Below are 27,558 nucleotides of genomic sequence, written 5' to 3' on the forward strand. Positions count from 1 at the left end.
AGCAGAGTGGGTATAGCAGGCAGAGCTAGGCCTGTTCTCTTGGACATAATGTTCTTGGATCAGTGGGACATCTCTGTCTGACTGGGTGATCCGACTGTGCAGAGCCAGCCCCAATGTAGCGAGCTAAGTGCCTGGACTGACTGTGCAGAGCCAGCCCCACTGTAGTGAGCTAAGTGCCTGGACAGACTGTGCAGAGCCAGCCCCACTGTAGTGCGCTAAGTGCCTGGACTGACTGTGCAGAGCCAGCCCCACTGTAGTGAGCTAAGTGCCTGGACCGACTGTGCAGAGCCAGCCCCACTGTAGTGAGCTAAGTGCCTGGACCGACTGTGCAGAGCCAGCCCCACTGTAGTGAGCTAAGTGCCTGGACCGACTGTGCAGAGCCAGCCCCACTGTAGCGAGCTAAGTGCCTGGACCGACTGTGCAGAGCCAGCCCCACTGTAGCGAGCTAAGTGCCTGGACCGACTGTGCAGAGCCAGCCCCACTGTAGCGAGCTAAGTGCCTGGACCGACTGTGCAGAGACAGCCCCACTGTAGCGAGCTAAGTGCCTGGACCGACTGTGCAGAGCCAGCCCCACTGTAGTGAGCTAAGTGCCTGGACCGACTGTGCAGAGACAGCCCCACTGTAGTGAGCTAAGTGCCTGGACCGACTGTGCAGAGCCAGCCCCACTGTAGCGAGCTAAGTGCCTGGACCGACTGTGCAGAGACAGCCCCACTGTAGCGAGCTAAGTGCCTGGACCGACTGTGCAGAGACAGCCCCACTGTAGTGAGCTAAGTGCCTGGACCGACTGTGCAGAGACAGCCCCACTGTAGTGAGCTAAGTGCCTGGACCGACTGTGCAGAGACAGCCCCACTGTAGTGAGCTAAGTGCCTGGACCGACTGTGCAGAGCCAGCCCCACTGTAGTGAGCTAAGTGCCTGGACCGACTGTGCAGAGACAGCCCCACTGTAGTGAGCTAAGTGCCTGGACCGACTGTGTGCCTTTGGATGTTTAATTATAGCAGAGAGAAGGAGAGGGAGAGGGAGAGGGGGAGGGGGAGAGAAATGCTAGTGCCTTTCCTTCACATTTCTGATAGTTTCCCCAACAATCCTATTTATCATCCGTGCCTAAATTGTTATTGATCCAGTACTACTGCCACTCAGAATGTATGTCATTAGATAGTGTAGCAGAAGAATCGCTTGAAGCGACGGATCCATTTCCAGTACAGCATGTTTCTGCCACAGTGTTCCGCTGACCATGCAGCACAGACTGAGTACAGTAGTGTCCTAGGCAGGACACACACACACACACACACACACACACACACACACACACACACACACACACACACACACACACACACACACACACACACACACACACACACACACACACACACACACACACACACACACACACACACACACACACACACACACACACACACACACAGAGAGGATGACTGCAGAGTAGAACCGCCTCATAGCAAGTCCCTGTGGATTTGGGATGGATCAGATGTGGCAGGTGCAGCGGTGAGGAGTCCTAGTGCTTTTCTCTTCAAACCTCACAGAAAAAGGGTCTGTGTGTGTGTTTTGCTTACCGTCACTTAGCTACAAGCTTCTCTTAGATAAGAGGGCCACAACACCACACAGCCCAGCATCAGTGATGTCAGCAGCTCGCTAATCTCACAGGGGATTGGTGGACGGATGCTTGTCAGAAAACATCGGAGCCCGTCTGGATCAGAGCTGGGCAGTCTGAGCGCTTGTTTGTGTTGCAAAGCTGCTGTCAGGAGGAGGCTGGCTGGCATGGGGAAGTGGAACCGGTGAGAAGAGCTTGGCTCAACCTTACTGCCAATATCTCCAGCCGACAAACACAGACTCTGTCAGGGGGCTTGGATTCTGAGCTTCCATCTTGCGGTCTCTCGACCACTGTACATCCAAGGGGAAATCTCGGGCTTCCTTGCCCACACTGACGCGCCATGTTATCGGGGAGCTTGGATCCCAACTCTAATGGATTTAACTGCCAGGTACGCCTCTGGGTTTAGCCTGTGCCACCTGAGGGAGGTTGGCACATAGGGGGTGGCACAAAGAATGGGATGGAAATGCTGATGATGTTGAGGTGGCCTAAACTATTGGTTGTTACATCACAACATTGTTTGTGGTCATGTAAGAATATATCCTGATTGGTGTTTTAGCTCATATTTGGGTTTATGAAAATATACCACTGCAGACTTATCATGCACACATTCACGTCATCATTTATCAACAGTGACATTGGACAGAAACACTATACAACATTATTGATGGATAGCAAACGGGCCATTTGACGCTTTCCTGGACACTCTTGCCTATTAACATTGAAGTCACTACAGGGCAGAGTGAATGGCCTCCAGTTCAGTAGTATAGTGTTGGTTAATGCGATGCCTGATCACTGCTGTTGTTATGCAGTAGAGGCTAGAGGTGCTGCAGATCTCCATGCATAGGAAAAGGTTCTGAGGAGCTACTGACAGATGGGACTCCAGCACTCTCATTTTGCGAGTTGGGGGGAGATCGAGCTAGAGATTATACCCACTGCCATGAACCCGACTGGCCTTTGAGAGAAGCCAGAGGAAACCAAATGACCTAAACTGTTTGTGTTTGTCTCTGTCTTTGTCCATTTATGGCTACTTCAGAAGTATTGCTGTTTGTTGATGTCTTTTAGGCTTTGTATTCAACTGTGTTGATGTCACAAAGTGAATAGGACGTCTGTGATTAGATGGGTGTGGCTTTGAGAAGCTCTCCTGGGATGCTGATGCTGAGCACACTGCCATTGCCACGGTAACTACGGCCATCTGTAGGGATCAGATGCGTGACGACGTCTGCCCTTATCCAATCCCATGGCTCTGGTGTAAGGGGCTCCGCCCATGCTAATCCACTAGCTGCAGCTGTATAGAATCCCCCCGGCTTGAGACACATGTACAGTACTCTCATCCACATTAGACTGATCTACAGTCAGTAATCCTCTATCCTGTAGTTGAGGCTTTGTGAAAAGTCACATGCTATATGCCTCTGACCTGTATAGGTGTTGTTGTTCAAAATAATAAGTAGAGAAGTTCTTTAATGTATACCTGATGGCCTAGATATCCTATGAAGGTAAATGTTGATCATCTCTGCAGGTTCCGTGCATCACAGAACTCCCTGAGAGACATATGAGGAACGTGGAAATTGGGTCACAAGGCTGGTGTGTGTATGTGTCCTGGAAGGCTGTATTCTCACCGAAACGGCTTCCTGGAAACGGTTCGTGTGAAATCTCCGGGTTGAATTTTCCCCTAGGTACAGATTTAGGATCAGCGTCCCCTCCCCCAATCCTAACCTAAACCTTTAGTGGGGGAAAAGCGTAGCTGACCTCAGGTCAGCGTCGAGGGGCAACTTCACCCTACACCCGTGTGAACAGATAGGTCTGTGATTTTTACTGGCAAGGATATGGGTACATAACCCAGGCACACCTTTCGGTCAACATTAGGAGACGTCCTCTGTGTTTATTGTTTCTTAATGAGTTCCATAATACTTCCTCCCCCTGAACGATAACATCAGCAGACCACCTCCTCTAGTGCAGCAGCCAATCATATTGTTCTCTCTGCCGGAGGTCGACCTGAAGTCCCAGGATGTCATTTTGATTTGTAGGTGGTTTACATTTTAAACAAAGACTTTGTTCACAACCGGGATGTGCCACCCTGGCCCTGGGGTTCCAGACTGTGTGTTAGCAGGCCTTTGTTCCAGCCCTGCATTAACACTTCTGATTCAACTGGTTACAGTGGGTGCATTATCAAACCAGTTCTTGTTCGAACTCAAGAAAACCATGTATATCCTGTGCTGAAAATCACCGTCTCCTTGAATACGGTCATTTGAAAATGAAATGCTCAAGGAAAAGGAAATCTCAAGCAAGGTTCTAGAGTGGTTCTCAAAGAAAGGAATTAACGTCCAGCAGCGTGTGTGGGAGGTAAAGACGAGAAAGGAAGTCGTTTTTAAGCTGCCAGTCATTTTAAGGGAACTGGAAGTGTTGGGTGCAGTTTATTTCAGAACACATCAGTCGCTAGTTGAGAGACCTCTACACGCCATGCTCTTTGTTGAAAGCCACCTGACCATCTGTCGGTTTGATGAGAACATGTCATTATCACAAAATTGAACATGAAGAGAATGCTACGGTTCGTACTGTCCAAGGTGTAGGCCTTGACCTAACATGAGGGGAATGCAGGTGCTATCGCTACACACACAGGGACCAGATGGTGTGTGTGTGCGTGTTGCAACTGTGCCTGTTTGTGTGCGTGTGTGTTTGCTCACTCGGGTTCTGAAGAAAAATATAAACAAAAATATACATGTAACAATTTAAAATATTTTTACTGAGATACAGTTCATATTATTATTATGATTATATATACATATTAACCAGGCAAGTCAGTTAAGAGCAAATCCTTATTTACAATGACGTCCTACCCCGGCCAAACCCGGACGATTGGGACTCCCAATCACGGCCGGATGTGATACCGCCTGGAATCGAACCAGGGACTGTAGGGACTCCTCTTGCACTGAGATGCAGTGCCTTAGACCGCTGTGCCACTTAGGAGCCCTTAGGAAATCAGAACATTGAAATATATTCATTAGGCACTAATCTATAGATTTCACATGACTGGGCGGGGGTGCAGCCATGAGTGAGCCTGGGAGGGCATAGGCCTAGCCAATCAGAATTAGTTTTTCCCAGCACAAGGTGCACCTGTGTAATGATCATGCTGTTTAATCAGCTTCTTGATATGCCACACCTGTCAGGTGGATAGATATCTTGGCAAATGGTAAATGTTCACTAACAGCGATGTAAACAAATGTGTGCACAAAATTTGAGAGAAATAAGCTATTTGTGCGTATGGAACATCTCTGGGATCTCTTTACATCTGCTCAGGAAACATAGGACCAGTGTATACTACCTCATTTATCATCACCTCCAAGCCTCCCGTGCTCCTTCATGGGTTGTCCTTTTAACCAGTAGCAGATAGTACAGCTTATCTAGAGTTTTGATTAGATGGTATATGCTGTAGCTACAAAGTGACTTTTTCGTAGCAGGTTAGGAGCACTTACGCAGAAGGTTAGGAGAATTACCCTAACCTTAACCCTTATGCTAACCCTAAACTTAACCCTTACCCTAACCATTACCCTAACCATAACCTAACCAAGCATTTGCTTATCAACAGATAGAAAACCCTATTAGGACCCAATTAGGTTAGGAAAAGGGTTAGGGTGAGCTAAAATGCTCTCCTAACCTTCTACGAAAAGTACATTCCGGTGGTAGCTGTACTCCTTTATCGAGGTCAGTTAGCTTCCTCGTGGTCAGACTCCTCTCAGGAAACACAGACTGACTTTGTTGATTCCTACGGTCACAGTCACACTCACTCCATAATAGTCCATTAATGTCAGATGTCAGAACTCATCAGAATGAGTGGTGACTGGTGGGGATACAGACTACCAGGTTATCCTGGGTCAGTTGTTGTGTCCCAGGGTTGGGGACTGATTTGGGTCAGTGGTGTATTGTATTGATAGGCTAGCTGGCTGGGGGAATGAAAGCGCCACCTGTGAAACTGTAATTCTATTCCGTGCCACCTGCTGTTTGTAATCCGTAGAGGGATTTTGGTTTCGGAGGCTTTTGGCTCGATTCTTGTTTTTTGTTGCTTCGTCACTGTCACGGGAAAAAAATCTACAAAAAGTATGATTTGACGGACAAAAACCCGGTAATCAAGTTACTGGAGTAAATAAAACAATTGTGTCAATATTCACTTTTGTACCTTTTCACTTCGTAAAGAACTGGTGTCCTTGATGGTTTGGATTCATGGCAGGAAACCTGCTTACAGGGTTTTTTAGATGTTTTCTTGTCACATACGCTGGATCGGTCCTGTGATAGTCCAGCGGGAGTACTTGTACATCAATCTGCCTCACGCTACAGAAACAGGAGATAGACCCCTGCCTAATTGGCCTTTCTGGCTCAGACAAAGCTTACTTAACTAAATAGACGACCGATTCCCATCCCATCTCTACCGCCAAATCTGCATATCTATGTAAATATAAGCGTATTGGACGCAGTCCAGATTAAAGGGGAGATTGTTGTAAACTTCAAGGAAATAGTAGGATAAAGCTCTCCCTTGTCCCTGTTCTGTTCAGGGCTCTGTTCAGGGCTCTGTCCCAAATGGCCCTGTGGACCTACACTGCACAGATGATACATACAGTTAGTCAGCTTGATAGGAAAGAGCAGCGTGCATCAGTGAGCAACACGTGTAGGGACATGGGGGGGAGGCTGCTGTAGCCCTGAACTGAATACCAAACAACTGCACGCGTTTCTCCTCCTCTGTCTCTTTCTGTCTCACAGAGAGACGCTTTAGGATAAGAATGGGACGACGCTTTCAGTAAATGGTCAAATGACACATAACAAATCATGGACAATTGCTGATGGGAAATGCAGAAAATGTAGCTACACGCTGTTTCTACTGCATCTCTGTGGAGTGCATAGAGAACAGGAGAATAAGCCTGGGAACGGCCTTGGTGTTTAGTAAACAGAGAGGAGGAGGGAGAGAAGCCAATGGCAGGCATCTTTCCAAGGTCAACCTTGAACTCGCCAAACGTGGAAATCAGATAGATGTCAAGCTCCTCGTCCTCCTTTGGTTTTCAGTCCCGGGCTACAGCAGCTGTCCCCTTCCCCCTACATGATGTCAAGCTCCTCGTCCTCCTTTGGTTTTCAGTCCCGGGCTACAGCAGCTGTCCCCTTCCCCCTACATGATGTCAAGCTCCTCGTCCTCCTTTGGTTTTCTGTCCCGGGCTACAGCAGCTGTCCCCTTCCCCCTACATGATGTCAAGCTCCTCGTCCTCCTTTGGTTTTCAGTCCCGGGCTACAGCAGCTGTCCCCTTCCCCCTACATGATGTCAAGCTCCTCGTCCTCCTTTGGTTTTCAGTCCTGGGCTACAGCAGCTGTCCCCTTCCCCCTACATGATGTCAAGCTCCTCGTCCTCCTTTGGTTTTCAGTCCCGGGCTACAGCAGCTGTCCCCTTCCCCCTACATGATGTCAAGCTCCTCGTCCTCCTTTGGTTTTCAGTCCCGGGCTACAGCAGCTGTCCCCTTCCCCCTACATGATGTCAAGCTCCTCGTCCTCCTTTGGTTTTCAGTCCCGGGCTACAGCAGCTGTCCCCTTCCCCCTACATGATGTCAAGCTCCTCATCCTCCTTTGGTTTTCAGTCCCGGGCTACAGCAGCTGTCCCCTACATGTGTTTCTCTGCTCATTCCCATCATGCTGACTAACTGCCTGCAGAACTAGGCCTGGATATGCGTTTGTTAGCGTATGCATGGTGTGTGCTCATTTCTCTGTGCATTTATGCGTGTGTGTGCGTGCGTGCGTGCATGGAGAGCAACTCCCACCTCGCGCTGGCTGCTCTGATGTCGTCACCAGGCAGAGGGCATGATAGGAACTGATTTAGTCAGTGCTGTGTATGTCTCTTTCCAGGGTTAGATCCTGGGATATACACACCTAATGGCAAAAGGTTAGCATTTGTGGGGAGATGAAATCTTTGGCGGGAAGCTCTCTCTGCCCCTCTTACATCAGTGTTCTGCAGCCTGCAGGAGATCCTGTCCCCACACCAGGCTATTAATAGATAGAGACAGAAACCTGCTGCAGGCCGGAGATGTGGTCTCATTTGTCAAACTGAACAGAAGACACGGAACACCACTCGGTCCTCCTATAGTGGTCCCGGCACAGAGAAAGACAGTTGGCGTTCTAGGATTTATTGACCGCTTTTCTCATCATGTTGATCTAACGAGACTTCAACATGAATTCATGAGCAGGTCTCTGTTAAGATTGTGTTGTGGGATCAGTGGTGGAGTCCTCTCCATTCTAACTCCCTCGGATCAGGAAGTGAATTGAAATTTGATTCATTAATAAAATGAGTATCATGTAAGTTGAGTGAATGACACTTCTACTTCTGAAATGAACTGAGATTCATCTCCCGAATTCACTGAATTGAAATTGAATTGACACTCAACCCTGAAGAGGATAACAAATATTTGATCAGACCCAGAATTTATAACAAGACGTTCTCGTAGGTTATTTCATTGTTGTTATATCAGACCAAACATTTTTCTCACGGGCTAGCAGCCAGAGAGCAGGAGGTGGGGGATTTCATTATGGTGTCACTGAGAACGAGGGGATTTCCCAGGGGGCCGTGGGTCCTCCTGGGGATAGAAGCAGCAGGGTCTGCCCCTGGTCACCCTTCACATTTCTCCAAGGGTGGTCTCTCGCGCTCCACACTCTGACAGCCATATTGCCTGATAAATCGAATGGGTATACATGACAGTTTTGCTCTACACCATTGAATAAACAAAAATATGTATTTATTACTTTTTAAATTTCGTGCCCGACACCAAAAGGACTCTGGTTAGGATGTCTGTCTTTCATTCATTCCTCTTTTGATGCTTCCTCCCAAAGCCTCTATACTAGAGATCTCAGTCAGACTGTTTCAGCTGTGTATGTGGAAACAGCTTTGCTTGTGTCCGACTTCTAAGATAATCATTGAGCACACTGACACTGCCCACAAGATGGGTCAGTGGTCCATTCCTCGAAGCAAGATGTAAATAACTTGACATCCAATATCACATTCACAAACAAACTAGCGCTGAAAACGTTTGTATACTTTCTATTGGTAATTCCTTGATCTCCGTCTGTCTAGGAGAAATCAACCTCCTGAGACTGAGACTGTCTAATGTGATGTCTAAGCCCACCCGGCCACAACCCACCCATCCCCATCACCATCTGTCCAGCACATTCCCATGATCCTCTAGGCTCAGTCACATGGGCGTCCATGTGTGGGTGCCTCCTCTCTCCAGCAACCTGGCCTGGGCTAGCCTAATCTTCTTCAGCACCCAGGACTGGCAGTGTAGGACGTCTTTGATTGGTCTGTAGCCACAGTCATCCAGTCACGGGATGCGTATGTATTGGAATTGTATTCCCTGTATAGTGCACCGCTTCTGACCAGAATTCTAAATGCAATGCAGATAATACACAGTCTTTTGTAATACTGTCCAGATTGATCTGAACTGCATAGATGCTTCACATTTGACTTCTGTGGTATCATTTTGTTATGTTACTAGGCTCTGGTATCTTACCTTTGGAAGCTGTGGCATAGAGCCAGTGTCCAGGGGCAGGTTCTGAGGTGCTTCCACCAGCTGCAGGCCTGAAAACATCAACGAGTTCTAGAATTAAGCGATGTGATAGGAATAATACAAGCACTGTTGTATCTGTAGCTCATTTCCATGCCTGTTGTATTACTAATACACTGCAGTCGTATCTACACTGTCTAACCGAAGTGCTGTAGGTTCACTGTCTCCCAATCACGTTGAGTGCTGATTTACATTCTAGTCTGATTAGATTGTCAAATGATGCAATATGGAAAAGCTCAGCAGTGACCGGAAATGATTTTGAGTGTAGCATTGACTTGTTCTCAGAGATGATTGTGAATGAAGTGTGGCTGATTACCAAAGGGAATTAGCTAGCATTACTCGGCATCTGTGAGTATAGCCCTGCCTCTCATATTTTACCAGCTTACCGCTGGCACCCAGAACCTCCTATGTCACCTCATGTTATTTGGCAAAAAGATTAAGCCAACAACCCCCTGGACAGAAACATGTTATTTTGGGAACGCTCACTAAGCGAATAGTATATAGACACAGTATAAATGCACGCACGCACACACATATATATATATATATATATACAGTGGGGCAAAAAAGTATGTAGTCAGCCTCCAATTGTGCAAGTTCTCCCATTTAAAAAGATGAGAGGCCTGTAATTTTCATCATAGGGACACTTCAACTATGACAGACAAAATGAGAAAAAAAATCCAGAAAATCACATTGTAGGATTTTTTGATGAATTTATTTGCAAATTATGGTAGCATTTCCTTTAAGTTGTTTAAATTGGGAATTATGGTAGCATTTCCTTTAAGTTGTTTAAATTGGGTCAAAACGTTTTGGGTAGCCTTCCATAAGCTTCCCACAATGAGTTGGGTGAATTTTGGCCCATTCCTCCTGACAGAGCTGGTGTAACTGAGTCAGGTTTGTAGGCCTCTTTGCTCAAACAACGCTTTTTCAGTTCTGCCCACAAATGTTCTATATGATTGAGGTCAGGGCTTTGTGATGGCCACTCCAATAACTTGACTTTGTTGTCCTTAAGCCACTTCGCCGCAACTTTGGAAGTATGCTTGGGATCATTGTCCATTTGTCAGACCAATTTGCGACCAAGCTTTTACTTTCTGACTGATGTCTTGAGATGTTGCTTTAATATATCCACATACATTTCCATCCTCATGATGCCATCTATTTTGTGAAGTGCACCAGTCCCTCCTGCATCAAAGCACCCCTACAACATGATGCTGCCACCCCCGTGCTTCATGGTTGAGATAGTGTTCTTCAGCTTGCAAGCCTCCCCCTTTTTCCTCCAAACATAACGATGGTCATTATGGCCAAACAGTTCTATTGTTGTTTCATCAGACCAGAGGACATTTCTCCAGAAAGTATGATCTTTGTCCCCATGTGCAGTTTCAATCTGTAGTCTGGCTTTTTTTAATGGTGGTTTTGGAGCAGTGGCTTCCTCCTTGCTGAGTGGGCTTTCAGGTTACATTGATATACATTGACTCGTTTTATTGTGATATAGATACTTTTGTACCAGTTTCCTCCAGCATCTTCACAAGGTCCTTTGCTGTTGTTCTGGGATTGATTTGCACTTCTCGCACCAAATTACGTTCATCTCTAGGAGACAGAACCCGTCTCCTTCCTGAGCGGTATGACGGCTGTGTGGTCCCATGGTGTATATACAGTGGGGAGAACAAGTATTTGATACACTGCCGATTTTGCTGGTTTTCCTACTTACAAAGCATGTAGAGGTCTGTAATTTGTATCATAGGTACACTTCAACTGTGAGAGACGGAATCTAAAACAAAAATCCAGAAAATCACATTGTATGATTTTTAAGTAATTAATTAGCATTTTATTGCATGACAAGTATTTGATACATCAGAAAAACAGAACTTAATATTTGGTACAGAAACCTTTGTTTGCAATTACAGAGATCATACGTTTCCTGAAATTCTTGACCAGGTTTCCACACACTGCAGCAGGGTTTTTGGCCCACTCCTCCATACAGACCTTCTCCAGATCCTTCAGGTTTCGGGGCTGTCGCTGGGCAATACAGACGTTCAGCTCCCTCCAAAGATTTTCTATTGAGTTCGGGTCTGGAGACTGGCTAGGCCACTCCGGGACCTTGAGATGCTTCTTATGGAGCCACTCCTTAGTTGCCATGGCTGTGTGTTTCGGGTCATTGTCATGCTGGAAGACCCAGCCATGACCCATCTTCAATGCTCTTACTGAGGGAAGGAGGTTGTTGGCCATGATCTCGCGATACATGGCCCCATCCATCCTCCCCTCAATACGGTGCAGTCGTCCTGTCCCCTTTGCAGAAAGCATCCCCAAAGAATGATGTTTCCACCTCCTTGCTTCACGGTTGGGGTGGTGTTCTTGGGGTTGTACTCATCCTTCTTCCTCCAAACACGGCGAGGGGAGTTTAGACCAAAAAGCTCTATTTTTATCTCATCAGACCACATGACCTTCTCCCATTCCTCCTCTGGATTATCCAGATGGCCATTGGCAAACTTCAGACAAGCCTGGACATGCGCTGGCTTGAGCAGGGGGACCTTGCGTGCGCTGCAGGATTTTAATCCATGACGGCGTAGTCTGTTACTAATGGTTTTCTTTGAGACTGTGGTCCCAGCTCTCTTCAGGTCATTTACCAGGTCCTGCTGTGTAGTTCTGGGCTGATCCCTCACCTTCCTCATGATAATTGATGCCCCACGAGGTGAGATCTTGCATGGAGCCCCAGACCGAGGGTGATTGACCGTCATCTTGAACTTCCTTCTAATAATTGTGCCAACAGTTTTTGCTTTCTCACCAAGCTGCTTGCCTATTGTCCTGTAGCCCATCCCAGCCTTGTGCAGGTCTACAATTTTACCCTGATGTCCTTACACAGCTCTCTGGTCTTGGCCTTTGTGGACAGGTTGGAGTCTGTTTGATTGAGTTTGTGGACAGGTGTCTTTTTATACAGGTAACGAGTTCAAACAGGTGCAGTTAATACAGGTAAAGAGTAGAGAACAGGAGGGATTCTTAAAGAACAACTAACAGGTCTGTGAGAGCCAGAATTCTTACTGGTTGGTAGGTGATCAAATACTTATGTTATGCAATAAAATGCTAATTAATTACTTAAAAATCATACAATGTGATTTTCTGAATGTCTGTTTTAGATTCCGTCTCTCACAGTTGAAGTGTACCTATGATAAAAAAGTACAGACCTCTACGTGCTTTGTAAGTAGGAAAACCTGCAAAATCGGCAGTGATCAAATACTTGTTCTCCCCACTGTACTTGCATACTATTGTTTGTACAGATGAACGTGGTATCTTCAGGCGTTTGGAAATTGCTCCCAAGGATGAACCAGACTTGTGGAGGTCTACGATTGGTTTTCTGAGGTGTTGGCTGATTTTCTTTTGATTTTCCCATGATGTCAAGCAAAGGGGCACTGAGTTTGAAGGTAGGCCTTGAAATACATCCACAGGTACACCTCCAATTGACTCTAATGATGTCAATTAGCCTATCAGAAGCTTCTGAAGCCATGACATTATTTTCTGGAATTTTCCAAGTTGTTTAAAGGCAAGGTCAACATAGTGTATGTAAACTTCTGACCCACTGGAATTGTGATACAGTAAATTATAAGTGAAATAATCTGTCTGTTAACAATTGTTGGAAAAATTACTTGTGTCGTGCACAAAGTGGATGTCCTAACCGACTTGCCAAAACTATAGTTTGTTTAACAAGATGTTTGTGAAGTTGTTGAGAAACAAGTTTTAATGACTCCAACCTAAGTGTATGTAAACTTCCGTCTTCAATTGTATGTGCGTGGGGTCGAGGGTTTCAGAGGGTTGATGGGGTGTGTGACCCTCGACCCCATAACCCTCCTACAACAATCCTAGCCATTATCAGGATGGTCTGTTGGGTCAACTACAGTGTTCCTCTCGGCAGCTGTGTGAGAGTCAGTATTTATCTGACCACACGCATGAGGAAGCATCCTTGTAAAAAAATAAACGGGACTAAAACAATAAAGCTATCTGGGTAGTCAGGGAACATGAATTCATAAAAATTGTGATTGGCCACATTAGTTGCCATGGTGACTGTCTGATGAAGTTAGCCTCATGAAGCTGCGGTGTGTTTATTTAAGGATTCATCCTCTTGCAGCAGGAGGAAGGCAGGATGCCAGAGGCCTGTTATATAAGAGTTGTGGTTCTATGTACAGAATGGTCAATGGGACAAGTTCACCACTGGTGTGTTTGGCCCGTTAAAAAACAGCCCTCTGAGCTTTTTCTGTGATGTGCAAAAGAATGGTTCTCTTTATACTGTAAATACATGTGCATATTAAGTCGTTCTGACCATGATAGTTCGTTGGTGATGTGGACACAACTCTCGACCCGCTCCACTACAGCCCAGTCGATGTTAATGGGGGCCTTATCAGCCTGGCTTCATCTCCCTCTCTCTTCTCTCACCGCTCCCCTCTCTCTTTCGCTCTCCCTCTATCTTTATCTCTCTCTCTTCTCTCACCGCTCCCCCCTCTCTCTTCTCTCACTGCTCCTCTCTCTCTCTTCTCTCACCGCTCCTCTCTCTCTCTCTCTCTCCTCTCACCGCTCCCCTCTCTCTCTTTCGCTCTCCCTCTATCTTTATATCTCTCTCTCCCCTCTCTCTCTTTTGCTCTCTCTTTCGCTCTACCTCTATCTTTCTCTCTCTCTCTCTCTGTATATCTCTATCTTTATCTCTCTCTCTCTCTCTCTCTCTCTCTCTCTCTCTCTCTCTCTCTCTCTCAGAGATATATATATATATATATATCTCTATCTTTATATTTCTCTCTTCTCTCTCCTCTCTCTCTCTCTCTCTCTCTCTCTCTCACCGCTCCCCTCTCTCTCCCTCTCTCTCTCTCCCTCTCCCTCTCTCTCTCTTTCGCTCTCCCTCTATCTTTATATCTCTCTCCCCCCTCTCTCTCTCTTTCTCACCGCTTCTCTCTCTCTCTCTCTCTCTCTCTCTCTCTCTCTCTCTCTCTCTCTCTCTCTCTCTCTCTCTCTCTCTCTCTTTATATCTCTATCTTTATATTTCTTTATATCTCTATCTCTCTCTCCCTCTCTCTCTCTCTCTCTCTCTCTCTCTCTCTCTCTCTCCATCTTTCTTTCTCTCTCCCTCCCTCCCCTCTCTCTCTCTCTCTCTCTCTCTCTCTCACCGCTCCCCTCTCTCTCCCTCTCTCTCTCTTTCGCTCTCCCTCTCACCGCTCCCCTCTCTCTCCCCTCTCTCTCTTTCGCTCTCCCTCTATCTTTATATCTCTCTCTCCCCCTCTCTCTCTCTCTTCTCTCACCGCTTCTCTCTCTGTCTTTCGCTCTCCCTCTATCTTTATATCTCTCTCTCCCCCTCTCTCTCTCTTCTCTCACCGCTCCCCCTCTCTTCTCTCACCGCTCCTCTCTCTCCTCTCACCGCTCCTCTCTCTCTCTCTCTCTCTCTTCTCTCACCGCACCCCTCTCTCTCTTTCACTCTCCCTCTATCTTTATATATATCTATCTCTCTCTCTTCTCTCACCGCTCCCCCCCTCTCTCTCTCTCTTCTCTCACCGCTCCCTCACCTCTCTCTCTCTCTCTCTCTCTCTCTCTCTATCTTTATCTCTCTCCCTCCCTCTCTCTCTCTCACCGCTCCCCTCTCTCTCCCCTCTCTCTCTTTCGCTCTCCCTCTATCTTTATATCTCTCTCTCCCCCCTCTCTCTCTCTCTTCTCTCACCGCTTCTCTCTCTCTCTTTCGCTCTCCCTCTATCTTTATATCTCTCTCTCCCCCTCTCCCTCTCTTCTCTCACCGCTCCCCCCTCTCTTCTCTCACCGCTCCTCTCTCTCTCTCTCTCTCTCTTCTCTCACCACACCCCTCTCTCTCTTTCACTCTCCCTCTATCTTTATATATATCTATCTCTCTCTCTTCTCTCACCGCTCCCCCTCTCTCTCTCTCTTCTCTCACCGCTCCCCCCCTCTCTCTCTTCTCTCACCGCTCCCCCTCTCTCTTCTCTCACTGCTCCTCTCTCTCTCTTCTCTCACTGGTCCTCTCTCTCTCTTCTCTCACCGCTCCTCTCTCTCTCTTCTCTCACCGCTCCTCTCTCTCTCTCTCTCCCTCCTCTCTCTCTTCTCTCACCGCTCCTCCCCTCTCTCTTCTCTCACCGCTCCCCCTCTCTCTTCTCTCACCGCTCCCCCTCTCTCTCTTCTCTCACCGCTCCCCCTCTCTCTCTCTTCTCTCACCGCTCCCTCTCTCTCTCTTCTCTCACCGCTCCCCCCTCTCTTCTCTCACCGCTCCTCTCTCTCTCTTCTCTCACCGCTCCTCTCTCTCTCTCTCTCCCTCCTCTCTCTCTTCTCTCACCGCTCCTCCCTCTCTCTCTTCTCACCGCTCCCCCCCTCTCTCTTCTCTCACCGCTCCCCCTCTCTCTCTTCTCTCACCGCTCCCCCTCTCTCTCTCTTCTCTCACCGCTCCCCCTCTCTCTCTTCTCTCACCGCTCCCCCTCTCTCTCTTCTCTCACCGCTCCCCCTCTCTCTCTTCTCTCACCGCTCCCCCTCTCTCTCTTCTCTCACCGCTCCTCTCTCTCTCACCGCTCCCCCTCTCTCTCTTCTCTCACCGCTCCCCTCTCTTCTCTCACCGCTCCCCTCTCTCTCTTTCGCTCCCCTCTCTCTCTTTCGCTCTACCTCTATCTTTATTTCACTCTCTCCCCTCTCTCCCCTCTCTCTTCTTTCTCTCTCTCTTCTCTCACCGCTCCCCTCTCTCCCCTCTCTCTTTCGCTCTCCCTCTATCTTTATATATATCTCTCTCTCTCTTCTCTCACTGCTCCCCTCTCTCTTCTCTCACTGCTCCCCTCTCTCTCTTTCGCTCTCCCTCTATCTTTATTTCTCTTTCTCCCCTTTCTCTCTCTCTTCTCTCACCGCTCCCCTCTCTCCCTCTCTCTTTCACTCTCCCTCTATCTTTATCTCTCTCTCTCTCTTCTCTCACCGCTCCCCCCTCTCTCTCTCTCTCTTCTCTCACCCCCCCTCTCTCACCGCTCCCCCCCTCTCTCTTCTCTCACCGCTCCCCCTCTCTCTCTCTTCTCTCACCGCTCCCCCTCTCTCTTCTGTCACCGCTCCCCCCTCTCTCTTCTCTCACCGCTCCCCCCTCTCTTCTCTCACCGCTCCTCTCTCTCTCTCTCTCCCTACTCTCTCTCTTCTCTCACCGCTCCTCCTCTCTCTCTCTTCTCTCACCGCTCCCCCTCTCTCTCTTCTCTCACCGCTCCCCTCTCTCTCTCTTCTCTCACCGCTCCCCCTCTCTCTCTCTCTTCTCTCACCGCTCCCCCTCTCTCTCTTCTCTCACCGCTCCCCTCTCTCTCTCTTCTCTCACCGCTCCCCCTCTCTCTCTTCTCTCACCGCTCCCCCTCTCTCTCTCTCTTCTCTCACCGCTCCCCCCTCTCTCTTCTCTCACCGCTCCCCCTCTCTCTCTTCTCTCACCGCTCCCCCTCTCTCTCTTCTCTCACCGCTCCCCCTCTCTCTCTTCTCTCACCGCTCCCCCCTCTCTCTTCTCTCACCGCTCCCCTCTCTTCTCTCACCGCTCCCCTCTCTCTCTTTCGCTCCCCTCTCTCTCTTTCGCTCTACCTCTATCTTTATTTCTCTCTCTCTTCTCTCACCGCTCCCCTCTCTCCCCTCTCTCTTTCGCTCTCCCTCTATCTTTATATATATATCTCTCTCTCTCTTCTCTCACTGCTCCCCTCTCTCTTCTCTCACCGCTCCCCTCTCTCTCTTTCGCTCTCCCTCTATCTTTATTTCTCTTTCTCCCCTTTCTCTTCTTTCTCTCTCTCTTCTCTCACCGCTCCCCTCTCTCCCCTCTCTCTTTCACTCTCCCTCTATCTTTATCTCTCTCTCTCTTCTCTCACCGCTCCCCTCTCTCTCTCTCTCTCTCTCTCTCTTCTCTCACACCCCCTCTCTCACCGCTCCCCCTCTCTCTTCTCTCACCGCTCCCCCTCTCTCTTCTCTCACCCCCCCCCTCTCTCTCTTCTCTCTCCGCCCCTCTCTCTTCTCTCACCGCTCCCCCCTCTCTCTCTCTCTCTCTCTCCGCCCCCCTCTCTCTTCTCTCACCGCTCCCCTCTCTCTCTCTCTTCTCTCACCGCTCCCCTCTCTCTCTTTCGCTCTCCCTCTATCTTTATTTCTCTTTCTCCCCCTCTCTCTTCTTTCTCTCTCTCTTCTCTCACCGCTCCCCTCTCTCCCCCTCTCTTTCACTCTCCCTCTATCTTTATCTCTCTCTCTCTCTTCTCTCACCGCTCCCCCCCTCTCTCTCTCTCTTCTCTCACCGCCCCCCCCCTCTCACCGCTCCCCCCCTCTCTCTCTTCTCTCACCGCTCCCCCCTCTCTCTTCTCTCACCCCCCCCTCTCTCTCTTCTCTCACCGCCCCCCTCTCTCTCTTCTCTCACCGCTGCCCCCTCTCTCTTCTCTCACCGCTCCTCTCTCTCCTCTCACCGCACCCCTCTCTCTCTTTCACTCTCCCTCTCTTTATATATATCTATCTCTCTCTCTTCTCTCACCGCTCCCCCCTCTCTCTCTCTCTCTTCTCTCACCACTCCCCCTCTCTCTCTTCTCTCACCGCTCCTCTCTTCTCTCACCGCTCCTCTCTTCTCTCACCGCTCCTCTCTTCTCTCACCGCTCCCCCCTCTCTCTCTTCTCTCACCGCTCCTCCCTCTCTCTCTTCTCTCACCGCTCCTCCCTCTCTCTCTTCTCTCACCGCTCCTCCCTCTCTCTCTTCTCTCACCGCTCCTCCCTCTCTCTCTTCTCTCACCGCTCCTCCCCTCTCTCTTCTCTCACCGCTCCTCTCTTCTCTCACCGCCCCTCTCTCTCTCTCTCTTCTCTCTCACCACTCCCCTCTCTCTCTCTTCTCTCACCTTCCTCCTCTTCTCTCACCGCTCCCCCTCTCTCTCTTCTCTCACCGCTCCTCCCTCTCTCTCTTCTCTCACTGCTCCCCCCTCTCTCACCGCTCCTCTCTTCTCTCACCGCTCCCCCCGCTCTCTCTTCTCTCACCGCTCCTCCTCTCTCTCTTCTCTCACCGCTCCTCTCTTCTCTCACCGCTCCTCTCTCTTCTCTCTCCCCTCTCTCTCACCTCCCTCTCTGTCTCTTCTCTCACCGCTCCCCCCTCTCTCTCTTCTCTCACTGCTCCTCTCTCTCTCTCTTCTCTCAACGCTCCCCTCTCTCTCACCGCTCCCTCTCTCTCCCGTGTCTCTCTTTCGCTTCTCCTCTATCTTTATCTCTCTCTCTCTTTATCGTTCTCTCTCTCTCTCTCTCTCTTCTCTCAACGCTCCCCCCTCTCTCTCTCTCTCTCTCACCGCCCCCCTCTCACCTCTCCCGTCTCTCTCTTCTCTCACCGCTCCCCTCTCTCTCTCTCTCACCGCCCCCTCTCTCTTCTCTCACCGCTCCTCTCTCTCTTCTCTCACCGCACCCCTCTCTCTCTTTCACTCTCCCTCTCTTTATATATATCTATCTCTCTCTCTCTTCTCTCACCGCTCCCCCCCTCTCTCTCTCTCTCACCACTCACCACTCCCCCTCTCTCTCTTCTCTCACCGCTCCTCTCTTCTCTCACCGCTCCCCCCCTCTCTCTTCTCTCACCGCTCCTCTCTCTCTCTTCTCTCACCGCTCCTCTCTCTCTTCTCTCACCGCTCCTCTCTCTCTCTTCTCTCACCCTCCTCTCTCTCTCTTCTCTCACCGCTCCTCCTCTCTCTTCTTCACCGCTCCTCCCTCTCTCTCTTCTCTCACCGCTCTTCTCTCTCTCTTCTCTCACCGCTCCTCTCTCTTCTCTCACCGCCCCCTCTCTCTCTCTCTCTTCTCTCACCACTCCCCCTCTCTCTCTTCTCTCACCGCTCCTCTCTTCTCTCACCGCTCCCCCTCTCTCTCTTCTCTCACCGCTCCTCCCTCTCTCTCTTCTCTCACTGCTCCCCCTCTCTCACCTCTCCTCTCTTCTCTCACCGCTCTTCTCTCTCTCTTCTCTCACCGCTCCTCTCTTCTCTCACCGCCCTCTCTCTCTCTCTCTCTTCTCTCACCACTCCCCCTCTCTCTCTCTTCTCTCACTCCTCTCTTCTCTCACCGCTCCCCCCTCTCTCTTCTCTCACCGCTCCTCCCTCTCTCTTCTCTCACTGCTCCCCCTCTCTCACCGCTCCTCTCTTCTCTCACCGCTTCCCCCTCTCTCTTTCTCTCACCGCTCCTCCCTCTCTCTCTTCTCTCACCGCTCCTCTCTCTTCTCTCACCGCTTCTCTCTCTTCTCTCACCGCTCCTCTCTCTTCTCTCACCGCTCCCCTCTCTCTCTCTCTTCTCTCACCGCTCCCCTCTCTCTCTCTCTTCTCTCACCGCTCTTCTCTCTCTCTTCTCTCACCGCTCCTCTCTTCTCTCAACGCTCCCCTCTCTCTCACCGCTCCCCTCTCTGTCTCTTCTCTCACCGATCCCCCCCTCTCTCTCTTCTCTCACTGCTCCTCTCTCTCTCTCTCTCTCTCCTCTCAACGCTCCCCTCTCTCTCACCGCTCCCCTCTCTCTCCCGTGTCTCTCTTTCGCTCTCCCTCTATCTTTATCTCTCTCTCTCTCTTTATCGTTCTCTCTCTCTTCTCTCAACGCTCCCCCTCTCTCTCTCTCTCTCTTCTCTCTCACCGCTCTCTCTCACCGCTCCCCCTCGCTCTCTTCTCTCACCGCTCCCCCCTCTCTCTTCTCTCACCGCCCCTCTCTCTCTTCTCTCACCGCTCCTCTCTCTCTCCTCTCACCGCACCCCTCTCTCTCTTTCACTCTCCCTCTCTTTATATATATCTATCTCTCTCTCTTCTCTCACCGCTCCCCCTCTCTCTCTCTCTCTCTCTCTCTTCTCTCACCACTCCCCCTCTTTCTCTTCTCTCACCGCTCCTCTCTTCTCTCACCGCTCCCCCTCTCTCTCTTCTCTCACCGCTCCTCCTCTCTCTCTTCTCTCACCTCTCCTCCCTCTCTCTCTTCTCTCACCGCTCCTCCTCTCTCTCTTCTCTCACCGCTCCTCCCTCTCTCTCTTCTCTCACCGCTCCTCCCTCTCTCTTCTCTCACCGCTCCTCCCTCTCTCTTCTCTCACCGCTCCTCCCTCTCTCTCTTCTCTCACCGCTCCTCCCTCTCTCTCTTCTCTCACCGCTCCTCCCTCTCTCTCTTTCTCTCACCGCTCCTCCTCTCTCTTCTCTCACCGCTCCTCCCTCTCTCTCTTCTCTCACCGCTCCTCCCTCTCTCTCTTCTCTCACCGCTCCTCTCTCTCTCTTCTCTCACCGCTCCTCTCTCTCTCTTCTCTCACCGCTCCTCTCTCTCTCTTCTCTCACCGCTCCCTCTCTCTCTCTCTTCTCACCTCACCTCTCTCTCTCTTCTCTCACCTCTCTCTTCCTCACCTCTCTCTCTCTCTCTCACCTCTCCCGCTCTCTCTTCTCTCTTTCTCCTCCTCCCTCTCTCTCTTCTCTCACCTCTCACCGCTCCTCTCTTCTCTCACCGCTCTCTCCCTCTCTCTCTTCTCTCACCGCTCCTCTCTCTTCTCTCACCGCTCCTCTCTCTCTCTCTTCTCTCACCGCTCTTCTCTCTCTTCTCTCACCGCTCCTCTCTCTTCTCTCAACGCTCCCCTCTCTCTCTCTCTTCTCTCACCGCTCCTCTCTCACCTCTCACCGCTCCTCTCTTCTCTCACCGCTCCTCCCTCTCTCTCTTCTCTCACCGCTCCTCTCTCTTCTCTCACCGTCTCTCTCTCTCTCTCTCTCTCTCTTCTCTCACCGCTCCTCTCTCACCTCTCACCGCTCCTCTCTTCTCTCACCGCTCCTCCCTCTCTCTCTTCTCTCACCGCTCCTCTCTCTTCTCTCACCGCTCCCCTCTCTCTCTCTCTTCTCTCACCGCTCTTCTCTCTCTTCTCTCACCGCTCCTCTCTCTTCTCTCAACGCTCCCCTCTCTCTCACCGCTCCCCTCTCTGTCTCTTCTCTCACCGCTCCCCCCCTCTCTCTCTTCTCTCACTGCTCCTCTCTCTCTCTCTCTTCTCTCAACGCTCCCCTCTCTCTCACCGATCCCCTCTCTCTCCCGTGTCTCTCTTTCGCTCTCCCTCTATCTTTATCTCTCTCTCTCTCTTTATCGTTCTCTCTCTCTCTTCTCTCAACGCTCCCCTCTCTCTCACCGCTCCCCTCTCTCTCCCCTGTCTCTCTTTCGCTCTCCCTCTATCTTTATCTCTCTCTCTCTCTTTATCGTTCTCTCTCTCTCTCTCTTCTATAGAGGACTGATGAGGAGGCGGTGCTGGACAGAGGGGGCACTCGCTCCATGCTCAACACCAACTTTGAGAAGGAGGAGCTGGAAGGTGAGTCAACATTAACAGCTTAAGGGATGCATCTCAATTAGTCTAAACCGGCTTTCTCCGCTTGTCTCCACCTCTACCTAACCATATTCTGCTTTTACGTAGTTTGTGACTTCATATCACTTATGGGTGGAAGGAGAAGACACAAGTAGACAAGGACCGGGAGCAGGTTTAGGAAACTGGGATGCACCCTGTGACTTTTCTCAGACACTCATGGTTGCCATGATTATTTGTTCTACCTGCAGTGGAAACTGTGACACTGTATTTGCTCTGGTGTAGTATTCCCTGCTGCCCCATAAGGAGAACCTATGGACTTGTGAGAGAGGACACTGTAGTGAAAACAAGGAATACACACAAACACACACACAAACGCAATCATGTTTAATACGCGTGCCACTTTCTTGCCACAGAGAGCAGGATGGGAGAGAACAGACGTTCCATCACACTCGGAAGTTCACAGGCGTGAGGGATGTTGTGCTATTTTTAGAGAAAACAGCCCATCTTGACTCACAGACTGTAAGCTGCAGCCAGGGTCCTCCGGGGTCCTCAGTGTTTCAACCAGGAATGTCCTAGGCTGCCCTAATGTCTTTCATAATAGTCTCTACGACACATTCAAAGGGAGATATACTCTATTGCACTGTGATATACCATGTTAGATGTTTTGTTGATGTCAGTGTGTTGCCGGCTGACTCAGAGATTCATGTTGTTGTTGTTGTGACTGTAACAGGCCACACGCTAATGCTGTCACACAAGACGTTTCAGGGAGACATATTGCTAGAATCATCCTGTCCTTGACTTACTGCCTTAGTCTTTGGGTATGGTTGTTTTTGTTAAACAGTACTTCCACTGAGTAGTGCTGTTAGAGCAGGCCTGGAGGTAGGGACAGAGATATGACAGAGAGATGAGTGGCCACGGTCTTGTCCATGTCACCATGTGCACCTCCGCTCTCCCAGAGTTGGTTTGAGACCTTTAGGGCAGGCCATTTTGGTTGTTCTAGCTCAGCATTGGAGTCAGGATAGATTATGCTCACCATGGCAGAGAGAGAGAGTAAGGAACAGGGAAGAGCGTGTGGCATATAATGAGGGAGAGAGAAAGATGGAGGGGGGGGGGGGGTTGTGAGGACGAGAGAGAGTGTGGCATATAATGAGGGAGAGAGAAAGATGGAGGGGGTGGGGGGTTGTGAGGACCAGAGAGAGTGTGAAAGGCTGTGTTATCATTGCAGTGCTTCAGTATTTCATTTCCAGCTGATACTAAATTGTCATTTATCTTGTATGAATCTGGCCCAAGTGATTTTTTTTTTTCCTTCCATCAGGACCCTGCGTCTTAACGAATGCATCACATGTTAAAAGTACATTTTAGTAAATGCACTTATTGTAGGCCCTGCGGTTGGAGGCCCTACATTTCTGGGGTTACAGTGATTGTAGTTTGATGCCACATTTTCATTGTGTCCCCAGGCCACCGGACTCTTTACATTGGGGTCCACGTTCCCCTGGGGAGGAAGTCCCACCGACGTCACCGTCACCATGGCGGCCACAACAAAAACAGCAGGAAGAGATCCAAAGAGAGGGAATCTGGGGTGGACGGCGATGGCAGAGATTCACCCTCCCACAGTAAGTCTATGGGGGGGGGGGGGGGGGGGTGCTGCAAAGAAGGTTCCCTGTGGAAATGTGACCAAACAACACTCTTTGAAAAAAGGGTTCCAAAAGGGTTCTTCAGCTGTCCTCATAGGAAAACCCTTTTTTGGTTACATGTAAAACCCCTTGTGGTTCCGTGTAGAACCATTTTGGGTTCCATGCAGAACCCAAACCGGTTCTATTTGGAACCAAAAGGGTTTTTACTTGGAGAACCAACAAGGTTTTTTTACCTGAAACCAACAAGGGTTTTTACCTGAAACCAACAAGGGTTTTACCTGGAACCAACAAGGGTTCATCCAACAAAATAATTCTAAGCGTGAACTGTAAGTCTATGGGGGCAGTGTACTGACAAAATGTTCCCTGTGAAAATGTGACTTGTCATTTGTTCTTGTTTCTCCGTCATTGACACTAGCCAGGTTCCAGATATCTGTGTGCTCTTGCCAAAATGAGCCAAAAGAGAACAGAAGATGTGATCCTGATTCAATAACGCAATGGTTATGCAAATATACAATGGTTATGCAAATATTGGGTTCTGCAAATATACAAGGGTTATGCAAATATTGGAATACTATCGCTTTGGACCACAAATCCTTTTTTTCTCAAGTTGCTAAGCAACTGTTATTTGTCTGTCCTGACAAATAGTTGCTAGCTCATGTCAAATTTCTTAAACTAAATCGGTGACCCTGCACAAAATCTGTCTGCATAATGAACGTTGAGATTGCCGCGAGGCCAGACCGTTGGCAAGAGTGCAGATCAGACTGGCACCCAGGCCACATTGATTGGCGTCTCTTCACACCACTTCTCTGCACTCATCTGTCGCTCTTTCTTTCTCTCTTTTTTATCCCTTTCTTTCCCTCTCTCTCTCTCTCTCTCTCTCTCTCTCTCTCTCTCTCTCTTTCTCTCTCCACCCTCTTTCTCTCTTTCTCATTTTCCACCCTCTCCCCACCCCCCCCCCTCTCCACATCCCCAACTTTCTCCTCCTCCTACACTACCCCTCTACAGCAGACACTCCTGCCCAGAGGGTGCAGTTCCTGCTGGGCACAGAGGATGGTGACGAGGAGCACATATCTCACGCCCTCTTCACTGAGCTGGATGAGATCTGCCTGAGAGAGGGCGAGGACGCAGAGTGGAAGGAGACCGCCAGGTAACAAATCGCACGACCCGCTCCAGCTCCACAGCCAATCAGGTGTCCATTTCTGGCTTATGCGTATCTGTTTGTGTGTGTAGGTGGCTGAAGTTTGAGGAGGACGTGGAGGATGGAGGCGAGCGTTGGAGCAAGCCCTACGTGGCCACCCTGTCTCTTCATAGCCTGTTTGAGCTGAGGAGCTGCATCCTCAACGGCACCGTGCTGCTGGACATGAGGGCCAACTCACTGGAGGAGATCGCCGGTACGTAGAGTGGTGCTGGAGTGGAGGGTGGCCAGAAGGTTGACGGTTTAAATCCTAGTGTCGATGGGGAAAATCTGGCGGGAGTGAGTCTGCAACTGGAGAGATACTGGAGTTACTATACTAGTTACTGATACTAGAATATCAGGTGCCAACCACTGCCGTTGTGCTCTTGAGCAAGGCAGTCAACCCCTAACCAATCTATGCGTGTGTTCTCTCAGATATGGTCCTGGATCAGCATGAGGTGTCGGGCGCAGTGGGGGAGGATGTGAGGAGGAGGATCCGTGAGGCGCTCCTGAAGCAGCATCACCACCAGAACCACAAGAAGCTGGCTAACCGCATCCCCATCGTACGCTCCTTCGCCGACATCGGCAAGAAGCATTCCGAGCCCCACTCTATGGACAAGAACGGTGAGCTAACCAACCAACTAACCAACCAATCACACACCAACCAACTAACCAACCAATCACACACCAACCAACTAACCAACCAATCACACACCAACCAACCAACCAACCAATCACACACCAACCAACCAACCAACCAATCAATCACACACACCAACCAACCAACCAACCAACCAACCAACCAACCAACCAATCACACACCAACCAAACAACCAACCAATCACACACACACACACACCAACCAACCAACCAATCACACACCAACCAACCAATCACACACCAACCAATCACAGTATTGTGGCTTTTCTGATTGTCGTGCTGTATTGTCTCTGTATTGTGTGACTTGCTGTGTTGTCTGATTTAATATCTCAACTACTATCTACATCCTCTCCTTTTGTGTCTGTGTCTGTGAGTGTGAGTGTGTGTGTGTGTGTGTGTGTGTCTGTGTCCACTTCATTACCTCCTGTTTATCCATTAATAACCTCCATGTGTTTTCTCTAACCTCTTGGGCAGTACCAAACCTTCAAAAGTAGAATAGTACTACTTCAAATTCAACTTAGAAAGTGCATCGTTTTGGTCACAAAGACTATCGTCAAGGCCTCATTCCTTCATTAATCTAGGTAGGATTAATCAATTGATGAATTTCATCTAGATTATAGTGTTACACTGAAGGCCTTAATCTGAATACTGTGCAGGATGTTGCCCAGTGAGAGTGACTAACAGGCTGGCTCTCCTGTCCTGATGTCTCCCAGGTCAGACAGTATCTCCCCAGTCCCAGCCAGCTACCACAGAGGGCAAGGAACATGTCAGCCGGGAGAACAGCCATGTGGACTTCAGCAAGTTAAGGCCCCACTCATCTAGCCTGGTCGCACCATATTTCTATGTTCTGTATAGCCAACTCCTATGGTTGTTGTAATATCAAGGTTGGCTACCAGGCTACCAGGTCACCCAAAAGTTTCCACTAAGCACAATGCTACTTTTCATCGACATGCAGTGCATTAGCAAGTAGCTACATTACTGTGACTAACCACCAGTTAGTATGTGTTAGACCAGTGCATTTACTATGCTGTGTGACCCACTCAGTGTTGAGCCATTTCTCTGTAGCTCAGTGAATAATAAACCCACTGATTCTAGTCACAACCCAGTATCTAGCCAAACATCTGCTGTAGCCTATGTATGACAGATTTCTCAGTGGGCCTATCCATGATCCCCTGGCCTTCATTTCAGTCGACCCTATTTAGCATATTTTCCTATCTCCTATTAGCTAAATAGGATCATCATGTCTGTAGATTGACCTCCACTTCATGAAGAAGATTCCCCCCGGTGCAGAGGCATCCAACGTCCTGGTGGGGGAGCTAGAGTTCCTGGAGCAGCCCGTGGTGGCCTTTGTCCGTCTGTGTCCCGCCGTGCTGCTCAACGGCCTGGCTGAGGTCCCCATCACCACCAGGTCAGACACACACCCTCTTATTTTATAAAAATATTGTTGTTTCATGATGATTGCGGTTAGTACTAGGAATTTTATTTGTTCGTAACTAAATTGGGACTGGTGTTTTTGCATTGGGTAAGTTAGAGTGGATGCACTCTATTCAGGTAAAACTATGGTTAAAACCTTCTTCTGTGTTCTCCCTCAGGTTCCTGTTCATTCTGCTGGGGCCTCTGGGAAAAGGACCACAGTACCATGAGATTGGTCGATCCATCGCAACTCTGATGACAGACGAGGTAAGTAGCCTCGTCGCAGTAGTCCTGTGTGTACTTTTCCCTGCGTGGCCTTTGGTTATGTTAGACAAGTTTAATAACAGCTCGTGATGACACATACAGGTTAAACCCATTCCCTCTCTGCTCCTCCCAGGTGTTCCATGACGTGGCGTATAAAGCCAAGGACAGGAACGACCTGGTGGCCGGCATCGATGAGTTCCTGGACCAGGTGACTGTGTTGCCACCTGGGGAGTGGGACCCCTCCATCAGGATAGAGCCGCCCAAAAACGTGCCCTCTCAGGTGAGCCTCTTCCTGGTACTGTCCATGACAACACCCCTAACCAGAGACTTATTTTGAGATGCTCTGACCCTGTGCCATCATCTGTTAGTTTGCTTCCAACTGCATCACTGGCTAAACCCAATCTGAATTGTTTTCGGATTTAACGGCTGGTGTACCCCAAGGACGTGTTCTAATTCCCTCCGAATCCATTTGTTTTGTTTTTCTATTATCATCTGTTTTTGGTACAAGCCAGGTGGCTTGTCCTTAAAAAATCAGTCCTGTGTTGTTGGAAGGAATGTTTTGCCTGACAGGCTATTTTAGGCCAATTCCTACTAGTGGAGAAAATAAATTATATAGCTATTTTTGGCAAATAAATATTTATTTTCCAGCTGACCTCTGAACTCTACTCTTTACCACACAGGAAAAGCGGAAGGTCCCTCCTCTACCCAACGGAGATCTGGGAGAAGCAGAGGAACCTGGTGGCCATGGAGGCCCAGAGCTACAGCGCACAGGAAGGTAGGGTTGAGTGTGTGTGTGTGTGTGTGTGTGTGTGGTGGTTGTGAGTTGAAGGGAAGTGGTGTGTGTGTTTGGGCTGAGATTAGGCCGGCAAGTACTGTGAGTGTGATCTACAGCACTGTGAGTGTGATCTACAGCACTGTGAGTGTGATCTACAGCACTGTGAGTGTGATCTACAGCA

The 27,558-nt window shown here is 49.3% G+C and overlaps 1 protein-coding gene across 3 annotated transcripts in view; it reads left to right on the plus strand.

The window, feature by feature from the left end:
- The window catches only part of LOC124008769 (sodium-driven chloride bicarbonate exchanger-like), a 59,660-nt gene that overhangs the window by 2,780 nt on the left and 29,322 nt on the right, over window positions 1-27,558 (plus strand). For 2 of the 3 annotated variants that reach the window (XM_046320304.1, XM_046320305.1), the window contains exons 3-12: window positions 21,382-21,463; window positions 22,915-23,070; window positions 24,097-24,238; window positions 24,322-24,482; window positions 24,701-24,889; window positions 25,639-25,727; window positions 26,176-26,333; window positions 26,518-26,605; window positions 26,736-26,882; window positions 27,283-27,377. In XM_046320304.1, coding sequence (XP_046176260.1) covers window positions 21,382-21,463; window positions 22,915-23,070; window positions 24,097-24,238; window positions 24,322-24,482; window positions 24,701-24,889; window positions 25,639-25,727; window positions 26,176-26,333; window positions 26,518-26,605; window positions 26,736-26,882; window positions 27,283-27,377 — 1,307 coding nt within the window. Of the gene's footprint in view, window positions 1-1,538; window positions 2,002-21,381; window positions 21,464-22,914; window positions 23,071-24,096; window positions 24,239-24,321; window positions 24,483-24,700; window positions 24,890-25,638; window positions 25,728-26,175; window positions 26,334-26,517; window positions 26,606-26,735; window positions 26,883-27,282; window positions 27,378-27,558 lie in introns of those variants that run through there. The other variant, XM_046320306.1, reaches the window with a different exon arrangement.

This window comes from Oncorhynchus gorbuscha, linkage group LG21 (assembly GCF_021184085.1).
Source record: "Oncorhynchus gorbuscha isolate QuinsamMale2020 ecotype Even-year linkage group LG21, OgorEven_v1.0, whole genome shotgun sequence".
Taxonomy (NCBI): Eukaryota; Metazoa; Chordata; class Actinopteri; order Salmoniformes; family Salmonidae; genus Oncorhynchus; species Oncorhynchus gorbuscha.